The 12,096-nt window shown below is 41.2% G+C and overlaps 1 protein-coding gene across 4 annotated transcripts in view; it reads right to left on the bottom strand.

Annotated features, from left to right (window-relative positions):
* Positions 1 to 12,096, bottom strand: part of COBL (cordon-bleu WH2 repeat protein) — a 369,968-nt gene that overhangs the window by 221,056 nt on the left and 136,816 nt on the right. For all 4 annotated transcript variants that reach the window (XM_049893801.1, XM_049893803.1, XM_049893802.1 and 1 more), the window contains exons 3-5: positions 10,550 to 10,760; positions 7,512 to 7,740; positions 234 to 331 (exon numbers count right to left, since the gene is read on the bottom strand). In XM_049893801.1, coding sequence (XP_049749758.1) covers positions 234 to 331; positions 7,512 to 7,740; positions 10,550 to 10,760 — 538 coding nt within the window. The remainder of the gene's footprint in view (positions 1 to 233; positions 332 to 7,511; positions 7,741 to 10,549; positions 10,761 to 12,096) is intronic.

Here is a 12,096-nt window from a genome sequence, read left to right as displayed (position 1 = left end):
TTTTGTGATCTACTAGTAAATAAAACACTATCACCCAAAGTCATTGCTTAAGGGATCAAGTATGAAAACGCAAGGCATTCATTTCAGGGCATACTTACAGGCTCCTTTTTACCTCAAGGAATCAATATTCCTAAATATAATTATTTAGAAAAATTCCAAGATAGGCTGAGTACAGACATTTCAAGAGATTGTTTTTACTTAATGCACAATCATATGTATATTTAATCCATTACCTTACTATTGCTTCTTTTATTAACTTTGAAAAATCCCAGGAATTTCTTCTTCTCCTTATCTGTTTCATCATCACCAAGTGATGATTTTCTCAAGGTTTCTGGGGGGAAAAAAGAAAACAACAAAGTACTAAGTTATCTTTCAGCCTCTGAAACAAGCCATTAAATATGTTACTTTAAAAAGCTCAATGAATGAGTTCTCTACTCTTAAACTTTTAGCCGTTATTACAGAGGAAAACTGTTGTTAAAACTATTGCAAGTTTTTCAAGTGCCTCAAAACTTTCAGGCCCATTTAGAAAATTTCTAAAGGTTCTTACGATCTTTTAATGATCATGCTGGTATTTTCTGTAGGTGAAGTTGGGCCATGCATCGGAATGAAAAAAAACAAAACAAATGAGAAAGTTCTGGGGCAGTGTTGCCCAATGGAATCATAATGTGAACTACATATGTGATTTTAAATTATCTAGTAGCCATATTTAAAAAACTAAAAAGAAACAGGTGACATTCATTTTAATAACATATTTTATTTAACCCAACATGTCATGTGATCAATATAAAAATTAACGAGATATTTTACTTTTTATTTTTTTGGTACTAAGTCTTTTGGTACTTGGAGCCCTGGTAGCACAGTGGCTAAGAGCTCAGCTGCTAACCAAACGCTCGGCAGTTCGATTCCACCAGCTGCTCCTTGGAAACCCTATGGGGTGGTTCTACTTTGTCCTATAGGGTTACTATGAGTCAGAATCGACTTAACAGCAATGGATTTAGTTTTCTGGTTTAAGTCTTCAAAACCCAGTGTGTACTTTACATTCACAGTACATTTGGACTAGCCGTCTTCCAAGTGCTCAGCAGCCATGTGTAGCTCGTGGTTACCAGATTGTACAGCATGGATCCAAAAAAATAAAAAACCAAACCTGTTGCCATCAAGGTGATTCTGACTCATGGTGACCCTAGAGGACAGAGCAGAACTGCCCTATAGAGTTTCCAAGGAGTGCCTGGTGGATTTGAACTGCGACCTCTCGGTTAGCAGCCATAGCTCTTAACCACTATGCCACCAGGATTTCCACAGTGTGGATCCAGGACTGTGGAATCAGTGCAAACATCTGTTTTGTGAACTACGAGTGCACTAAAAAATACTAATTAAATAAAACAGGTAAATACCTTCCTGACTGAAGACACCCCACTCATTCCCAGGATACAGAATAACGGTGAGGGTGAGACGTTTACACAGACAGTATTTGAGATAATCAAATCAGATCTTCCCAGGTCCACATTTCCAGATTTTCCTTCATCTACCTCAGCCAAAATTGTTTCCTTTTTAATTACATTCTCTAGAGGGCTGATTTTTTTCTTCTTTTAAATGAATGTTTGGAAAGTATCTCTTGATTGTCCCCAGTCTTCTCCTTTCTTGGTGCTTTCTTCATCAGAATTATAGAGCTAAAACAGGCCTTTCCATTTTCCAGGAGAGAAACGGAAGCCAAGGCTGGTCAGGCCATGGCTCCGAAAGTGTGGGCGAACAGGCAGCATCACTCAGGAACTTGGGAGAAATGTGAATCCCTGAGACCACTCCAGGCCTCCCAAATCAAAACTCTGGGGACAGGGCCCAGCACTCTGTGGTTTAGCAGGCCCCTAGAGGATGCTTAAGCTGCAGTCTAGGGATCACACTTGAAAACCATTAGCATAGTGGTTAAGAGCACCTACATTTGAGGTTTACTTCAAATTGCTTAGCCTCCCCAAGCCTTAGTTTCTTCATCTACTTTTTGGAGATGATTTGGTTGACTGTGAGAATTACCTGAGGAATAGTGCCCAGAACACACAGCTCTACCATACTACCAATTATTATCATTTAGTGACAAAGCCCACTTTAGGCCTTTGGCATTAATTCATCCAGTTCTTCTTCTCCAAAGCATATAATTATGGCAAAAGAAGGGAACATTTAGGCATTCCTGAAGGACAGGAAATTTGCCGGCATTACTGCCAATTACCAGAGGGCTAGACCTCCCACATCCACTGGTTGAAAGATGATGAACTGGGATTTTAAAGACTCTGACATGAGAATATAACCCAGTCAAGGTAAACATCAATTAACTTGCTTTATCTACTAATAGATAACTTCATAATCGAGTTGGAGAGCAAACGTGAGAGTAAGTGTATTAGTAAAGTATAACTTATACATTAACACTTATACTGTGTACCCGACAAAGCAAAAATCAAGCTAGTGCATTCTTTAAGTCATTTTATAAATACCAAAAGGCCTGTATTTTAGTCACAAGAGTTGGGGATCTTGGTTATGTGCAAGTGGCTCCAGCAGCGACATCACACACACTTTCAAACAAAAGGACCAGATCTAATTGGCTAATAGGGATGCACAGATGGAGACTATATATATATATATATATATATATATACACACACACAAACATATAGTCTTTCTTATATATACACACACACATAGTCACATATATTATCAAAATTCTCTATTATATACAGAGCTATAGAGAGTAAAAATATACAACCTGTAGTACGGATAAATATGAATCTTTGACAAATAATGTTTCCAGAACTGAGTGAAATTTGACATGAATATATTGAAATGGGTGCTATCATAATGCCCTACATATAAATAAAAAATAAAACATGTTACTGGAACACAGGCTACTGCATCAGCCACAAAAACAATAGAGTGGACCAGAAAATTACAACAGAATTGAGCCTTCATTTCTCTCCCTAAACAGGGACAGTGGCCAGTCACCACCCTACAGGGCAGAGGTCAGTCCCAGGGATGAAGGCATACGGACAGAACTGAAACAAGTTAGTCCAAATGGCACTTTCTCATGTCTTTGAGGCTGCAGCTGTCTGGTGGCGGCAGAAGCTAAGGTTCCTAGCTCTGAGCTGGGGCCTAAAGTGGCCAGGCTATTTTTAGAGGTGAGGCTTTGGCTACGAACAGAGGGGCCTCCTGTGAGGCCCTGAGACTCAGCACACGCTGCAGAAAGATCTGTTTGAGAACTAATCAAGACAGCTCAGTTTCCTTACAGTGTTTTTGTCAGCCACAATTTCCACAGGAGGCCCAGCTAATTAATGACTCAAACCTCCCACGCTTGGAGGATACATGCAATTAAGATCTAGAGTCCACTATTCCAACTGTACAATAACCTGTGCATGAAATAGCCTTCAGTTGAATTTACTAAAAATTAGATACGAATACACATTTGGAGGGTCAGAGTTAATCCATAAGGAAGCGTACACTGTTTCGAAGCTTTAAAATGACTAAAAAAAATGTTGGAGATGGATTGTGGGTTGTGGGGAAAGATGAAGAAGCCCTTAAAAACCAGTCTTCCAGGTGTGAAAACCAAGAATCAGAGTGGTACAGTGACCAGAACAAGGTCACGAAGCAAGGAACTCGAAGAGGAACAGCAGGTCTACACTTGTCAATACATGATTTTTGCACATAATGGGCATGTTTCTAAGTCCTGGTCACCATCACTGTAGTACATGTTCACAATGGTAATAAATAATCTCTCTCTGATTCACTTTACCACTATCTCAGTCTGTTCCCCAACTAATCCTCCCCCAAATCAACCAGAACTGATAAAGGCTTCATGTGTATGAGTTTTCAGCTCAAAACAACTATCCACTCACTGGGCTCCTTAAAAGAAAGTCCTAATCTTTTCATTAGTCATTTCTACTGTAAGACGGAGATACACAACAGCTAAGGAATATTAAGCATGGTCCAGGCCATGGCTCTTTCAGACTCCACATCCACCTACTGTGGTTCTTAGACAAATGCCAAGTTTTTGTTTCATTATTTATATTTTCTAGAAATAAAATCTATTGTTAAATACCTTAACAAACAAGGACGGAAGCTTCTGTAACATACAAATAAGTACTCATTGGGATTTTAATGAACATTCTGCAGTATGCATGTGTGTGTGTTATAATAAATAAGTGTCAGGGCAAATGCTAAATCTGTACTAATCATTTGCATACTAGTCTATGACAAAAAAAGGTTAAATTTCCAAACTCATACTGCTCCGAATTCTGCAACATGCAAGCTGGAATTCAGGGGCAGGTGAGGGGAGGTAAGCAGAGGTGAAAAGGAGATAGTGTCTTTTCTGCTTGTACCACTTCTTCTCTACTCTGAAATTCTGTGTTCATAAAAAGTCCTGTTTTCTATGACAGCCTTCGTCATTTCTTAGCAATTAGAACCATACACAGCAAGTTCTCACACTAGGGTTACTCTTTCTTAACCAACCAGGGAATCAAGAAACCAAACCATAACACCATTCCAGCACAGCAAAACACCCCAGAAGTACGGTAGCCACACTCCTCTTCCTTCAGGCCTCACACATGCTGGCCATCTCCGTGCACTGTCCAGCCCAGAGCCATGCAAAGCGCAGCCCAGCACCACGGGGAGCAGCACCGCGGGCTCATTGACTGTACCTCGACAGCTCAGGGAGGGCTCGGACTGAGTTTTGGTCAGAAGAACTGAAAAAGGCAGGCAGGACAAGAATGAGAACAAGCTTCAGAATCTGCAGCAGCCCCTGTCCATGGCCTAGTCCCCCACTCAGTCCAGATGGGTGCTCTGTATCCAAGGGCAGCACGAGGTAGGGGCAGGGCCTGGGTTTCAGTGCTGAATTTCCAGAGCCCTGCAGCTGCTCAGAGCCACTGCAGAAGCAGGTGGCAGCAAAGCCTTCTTTTCTAGCTGCTATTGCCAGGAATTCCAGAGGAGGGCAGGCCTCTGCAGGCAGAGGGCTGAGCAGCATCTCCTCCTGCAGTTGATTCCTCTCACACTTTCTCAAGCAGCTGCGGGGCCAGGGATGGGATGCACCCCCCCAGCCCCCACTCCTGACAAGTAACAACCAAGAGGGACAGAGGAAAGGGCTACTCCTACTCCACGGCCTCCCAGGGCAGGCCTGCCAGGGTCAGCTGCAGAAGAGAAAGTGATCCCTAGGAACAGCCTTGGGATGATTTGAGTGTTAATATCACTGGATGAAGGCTTTGGCGGGGATGATCATCAAGGTATCTCATAACTGGTGAGGCATGGACAGCATCCAACTGGAAAGGGACACGGGCCACAGGGCTGGGGTGCGGTCTGTGAGCCCCCGAGCCTCCCTTCCTGCCCCATGCCAGGGGTTACTACTTAATTTTCTACTTTGGAGAGGTCTATAAGGTCCCTGTGTAGTGCAAACAGTTAATATACTAGGCTATTAGCCAAAAGGTTGACAGTACGAGTCCACCCAGAGGTGCCTTGGAAGAAAGGCCTGGCAATCTATTTCCCAAAAAATCAGCCACTGAAAACCCTACAGAGTAATTCTACTCTGCCACACATGGAGTTGCCATGAGTCAGAGTCAACTTGACAGCAACTGGGTTTCGGATGGGCAGCTTCCCAAGATGGTAGAAAGGGGGACTTGGAGAGCTGTTTTCCACCAAATTCGGAAGTATTTCAAAGTTTGAACAGCTGGTTGGCCACACCCTGTGATTTCTGTGCCACCCTCCTGATGGATAAAAAGGGCAGGGGACCCAACTCCTGACTGCAGGAGCGTGAGGCTTCTTCATGGCAGGCTCTGGCTCCCACGTTCCCAGCAGCGATGGGATTACTTGGGTTTTATGAAAAAAAAAAAAAAAAAAAAATTTTTTTTTTTTTAATGTGACTTTTCCAGGTGGTACCTTCTGCAATATATCTGAATGGTTGGCATATAACTGAAACACTTGTTTGTGCAAGCTTTTTTCATTCAGACACTTGAATGTGGGACAGTTTGTGTTTCTGTCTTGCCAAGTGAAAGCTCTATTTCCAAAGAGTCACATAAAACCAGTTTAAATAGAGCTGATATAACCAGACGCACCCAGATACAACCGGGCCAGTGCAGGGAATGCTGAGGGTATTTTTGTGTAAGTCTCAAAAAGGTACTGGATAAAACACAAGGCACATTGTTTTCAAATGTCAGAGTATTTGTTTGCTCCCAAGTAATAAATAGCCTCTGTTCCTCATAACTGATTGAGCTAAATCCCTCTTTTGATTATCAGATCAGATCCAGGACCCAGAATCTCCAGGAAGAGGTGGGCTGATTTGGGATGGGGCTGGGGGCTGGACAGAGGCTCCACTATCATCACTAAGCTCAGGATAATTTTGTTAATAAGAAAATTACACTTTCACACTATGCTATTTCAAAAAAATTGAAAATAAGCTCGGTGCTAGAGAAGCATTTTTATTTTCTTATTAGAAGATTCTGGGAAAAGGCTGTAGAAAAACTTGATTATGTATGTATTTTTAAAAGCCCAATCTATTCAATATTTGTGGAATAAATAAAAAGCAAGGCAATAAATATCAAGTGAGGATCTTTAAGTAGAAATTTTAAGAAGCCTATTTTAATAATTCTAAGGTCAAGGAAGAGGAGCCCTGGTGACGTAGTGGTTAAGAGCTAGGCTGCTAACCAAAAGGTCAGCAGTTTGAATCCACCAGCCGCTCCTTGGAAACCCTATGGGGCAGTTCTACTCTGTCCTATAGTGTCACTATGAGTCAGAATTGACTTGATGGCAATGGGTTTGGTTTTCTTTTTAAGGTTAAGCGATCTTAGAAATCTTTTTATTAGTCTGGCAGTTGTTTAAATATACACTCAGTCTATCCCCTGTATCAATCAGAAAAAATCTGCTTCTGCAACAGATTAGTTTTTGTACCAGCATTCACCTTCTGGGACCCGCTACTCTCGCCTATGGCTGTGATTGTGACCTCAATGTTAAGTACCAAACTCACACGATGAATATGATCTGCCTAACAACAACAACAAGGACGTCTAAGGTGGTACTGTGCCTCTAATTTGATCAGTGTTGGGGGACAGCTAAATGCATATTAGCCACTCGCTTTGGATACGGGCAAAGTCTGAAACTTGGGAGTAATTAATGGCAACTGAAAAGGAAAGCCAAGAGAATTCTGTAGGTGGGTTTTGAGCAGTTCTTCTAGAGTGCACTCTCCAATTTTCTGCTCTCTGTTTCTCCCTCTTTCATTTATCACCAACGCTCACAAGGAGATGGGGTAAAAGACCCATTCGCAGCTGGGGTAAAAGAAGTGTACTCACAATTGAAAAGAAAGTAAAACAAGCCATGTTTATTTTTTGCCCCCTTCAATTCTACTTTGGACAAAATTTGAATCGCCTGTAAACTTAACGTACACATCTCTAGCCAGCATTACGGAGCACTGGGAAGAGAGCTGACAGGTGATGTATGCATGTATGTATGACGTATGTATGACAGGATGGGATGTATAAGGCACAATGAGGTCTTACCTCTTTTGTTGTCCCACGCGTAGAGTTCCTTTATCCCCAGCTCATTCAGGGACTTGGAAAGTTCCAGCTCCTCCCCAGCAATGTTGTCCCGGAGGAGTACAACATGCTCTGGGCTGACTTCACATTTTGCGCAAATGACTGGGAGAATATTCTGGAGAGGGACCTCAGGGCTCACACGCACAACAGCTTTTTGTGTTCGCAGGTAATTCACTACCAAACACACAGATTTCTGGAAGAGCACAACAAACAAAAAGAATTCTGTAAGTACACCTTCCCACAAGGGCTTCAGCTTCTGTTTTCATATGAGGATTGAATGCGACTAGATTTTGTGTAGCTGGAATCTTTCTTCCACAAGTCCAGTGAGTCAGGGGGCATAATAAATAGTGAAAATCAAATGCCTGGAATAATAGACGTACCTCGGAATCTCCCCTATTAATGAGCAAACTGATAACAACACAGGAAACCTGACATCATTGAAGGGCTCTAAAATTTAAGACCAGCACACACATCATCTTTCAAGGATTCTGATCAGATGTGAACCAAAGTACTATGTACATTTTCTAAAGGGAAATAGTTTAGAAGCATTAGGAATAATTTTTAAACTTATTTTGTATTGCAGTAAATATATATGTAACACGTAGTTTTCCTTTTCAATGTTCTTCACGTGTGCAATTCAGTGACATTATCTATGTTTCTCATGCTGTTCAACCACTACCATTACCCATTACCAAATTTTCCCAACAAACTTAGCAGGTGTTCAGTGTCTCCTAAGCAGCAAAACCTACTTTTTCCCCTCCCTCCCACTTACCGCCAGTTACCACTAATAAACTTTGATATCTACTGTTACACCTGCCCATCCCAGATATTTCATGTAAGTGGAATCATATATTTGTCCCTTTGTGACTGACTTATTTCACTCAGTATAATGTTTTCAAGGTTCATCCATGCTGGAGCATGTATCAGGACTTCATTTCTCTTTATGGCTGATATGTATATAACATTTTTATTTATCCATTTGTCTGTTGGTGGAACACCAGGCCGTCTCCACCTTTTGGCTATTGTGAATAGTGCTGTAATGAACACTGCTGTACAATTATTGTTTTCCGTCCTTGCTTTCAATATTTTTGGGTATATGCTTAGGAGTGGAATTGCTAGATCATATGGTAATTTTATGTTTAACTTTCTGAGGAACCACCAAACTGTTTTTCACAGTGGCTGTACCATTTTACCATACCACCAGAAATCTTACCAATACCTGTTGTTTTCTGTTTTTTTTTAAAAAATCATAGCTATTTTAGTGGGTGTGAAATGATATCTCATTACAGTTTTGATTTGCATCTCCTTGATAGCTAATGACCTTGACTTCTTTTCACGTGCTTGCTAGCCATCTGTATTAAGGAAAACCTTTACCAAACGAGAACTCATCAAATGTTTGTTTGAGAAGCCAAAATATCAAGATAAATATATGAATATCTATATTTATATAGTATGTATTTATGTGTGTGTACAAACCCATATTTAAATATACATAACACACACATCTTAAGCTTTAAAAAAAATATATTTTATTTTTAAAACACTAAACCCACTGTCGTCCAGGCGATTTCGATTCATAGCAACCCTATAGGACAAAGTAGAGCAGCCCCATGGGGTTTCCAAGGAGCAGATGGTAGATTCAAACTACCAACCTTTTGGTTAGCAGCCATGGCTATTAACCAGGCCTCCTTAAAACACTAGGCATATAATAATCAAGAAGAAAAATAATTTGACTAGAGTTGAATCTAGGTGAGTACAGACAAAGTGGCCTATCAAAACTATGTAATAGGCCAAAGCTTCATTCAGTCCACCATTATTCTTCATTCATGATCACCCACACCGTGCTGAGATCCTGGAGAGGTGCACACAGCAAATATGTACTGAGTCAGGCTCCCTTCCATTCTGAGCACCGGGCTTGCTTGCAGTGATGAGGAACTTTAAGAGGCAGGACAGAGCCCACCAGTCTTTTCCCCTGCTTCTCACACAGGACTCATACACCCGCCCTGGCTTCACTACACCTGGGCTTTGTGCCTGGGAACCAGAGGAGTAAGAGAAGCCACAGGATAGAAACATATTTTCTCTTCTTTGAACTTTAATTTTACTTGAAGAATTAGGGAAAAACTCCTCCTGACAGAACAGAAGGGCACCAAATACAATCTGTTAGCCACAAAACCCAATATTACTCCAAAGCCTAGAACATTCACAGGAGATAGACAGTTGGCCATACTGTCATTTTTAAAAGCAAGAAAATTTAGCAAATCTTCTGAGAATGTGAAAGAATGAGAAATACTACTACTTTTAAATGGAGTTAAGGAGCCATGTAAAGCCTACTTACAGTCCAATAAGCAGCTGGAGTTAATTCCAACTGATAAACAAAACCCTGCAATTAACCTGCATGTATGTTAAGATATTCTTCAAATGCAATCAGCAAATATTTTAGACATAAGATTTTAATAAGGAAAAATCAGTTCTCTTCTTTTTTTGCTTTCCTCTCACTGGGAAGACGGTCTAACCCTCTATATATCCAACTGGTTCCTATGACATGAAGACCTTTAGAACTGCACTGTCTAATAGGGTAGGCACTGGCTACTTGTGGTTATTAAAATTTAAATTAATTGAAAACTCAGTTTCTCCATAGCACCACCCACATTTCAAGTGCTCAACAGCTACTTGTGGCCAGTGGCTACTGTTTTGGACAACGCAGAACAATAGGACAGTTCTGTCATCAAAGAAAGTTCTAAGGAACAACTCTGCTCCAGACTAGTTCTCTCCTATAATAACTAAAGAAGCAATGCTACAACAGTAAACACCCGCCACCCATAATAAACTCAACGCAGTGCCTAACTCTGCCTGGCATAGAAGTAGAAACCTCAAGCGCAGGCGTCTGCAGGTAGTACTTAGATGTTAAGAACTCCACCGCCCCCTACTCCGCATTCCCAGCACTCTCAGCTACTGGTACCCATGTATGTCCTTTGATAATAAGGGTTCCCCACCCTACTGACCTCAGGCACCTTAGATGCCCCAGGCTTGGCCTTGTCTTCAGGAACTTTTTCTTTCAGAAATACGGTGTGCACATTTAGGGTCCCAACCAATGTACTTGGCTTAAAACTCAAAGGCTGTTGGGTTTCCAAAGACCGAATCTCAAGGGCATGGTGGGATGGATTCAGGTGATACTGAAGGCAAAGTTCAACCAGAAGGTCCATCATTGCATGGCTGAAAAAAAAAAAAAGAAACCACAGTTATTGGGAACAACTGTACTCTTGTTTCCACCTAGGTAAGAGTAGAGAAAATCAGTGAATGAACGCGTGAATGAATGAGTAAACAGGTTGTGCTTATGAAGACAACGGCAGCTTATCAATTCCTCTGGCATGAATTGTACAGCAATATTTTAACATTTTTCAATACTAATAAACAACACTACTGAAGGAGCAATCTGTATATCAAAAGCGTAATAGGTGGGAAAATAGTTACATTTCTAGTTAAATCCATGAGCATGTTGAATTTCACCTTCTAAGGTCAGTTAACACAAATTATTTTACTCATTGGCTCAAGACACTAAATTTTCAGTTATTCACTTATACTCTGCAATTTTTAAGTTGAAAAATTTGATAACTTTCCTTTTAGCTAAAAAAGTATGCCATTTCCCACCCCACCCCCAGACAAAATACCTAAAGCAATTCTCTTTTCTGAATGTCAAAAACATTCATAATGTTTTGCATCTCTGGCTTTTACTGTGGTTAAGAGAGGGGAATAATCATTCACGCTATCCCAAAAAGCAGAAATTTTCATTTACATCTTTGTGGTTTATATTTCCCTGGCAGAATGTTTTTGTATTTACAGCTGACCTCTCTTTTCCTACAAATTTCCTGGGGAGAAGTTAATGAAAGCTTCTCAGAAAGCGTAAGTCCTTTCCTCTGATTTATTCCTCATTAAGTCACTCGCATGACAATTATGTCAGGTCATCATTATGTTTCCCAGGTATCACCTGTCTGTCTGAAGATCTGTAGATCACAGCATGGCCATAAACCCATAGGTGCTTGCGGGTGCCCACTCATTCTCTCATTGCCAGCCCTGAGCACCTATGTGCTGCCAACAGTCCTTACACTGAATGGTAAAGCCACAATGTAAAGCGTGAACCCTGAAAGAATCCCCGAACTGTCCTAGTTCTCTTGTTGCTACAAGTACCAATCCACCACCGCCTGTCAGTCTGTTGTACTGTAGTGGCTTGCATGTTTCTATGATGCTGGAAGCAGTATTCCAAATACCAGGAGGGACCCAAAGCTTCCACACTAAAGGCAGACTAGGAAGAAAACCCTGGTGATCTCCAAAAATTAGGCAGTGAAAACTTATGGATCACAACACAATACTGACCACTATAGTGCTGAGAGATGAGCCCCCTAGGTTGGAAGGCACTCGAAATACACAGTGGCCACAACAACGGACTCAAGCATACCAACGACCACGAGGATGGCGCGGGCCCAGGCATCATTTTGTTCTGTTGTACACACAGTCACTATGACTAGGAGCAGCCTTCACGGCAACTAACAAC

Source organism: Elephas maximus, chromosome 8 (assembly GCF_024166365.1).
Source record: "Elephas maximus indicus isolate mEleMax1 chromosome 8, mEleMax1 primary haplotype, whole genome shotgun sequence".
NCBI classification, from domain to species: domain Eukaryota; kingdom Metazoa; phylum Chordata; class Mammalia; order Proboscidea; family Elephantidae; genus Elephas; species Elephas maximus.
The sequence above is the reverse complement of the archived record's forward strand: the minus strand, read 5'-3'. Positions and strand labels throughout refer to the sequence as shown.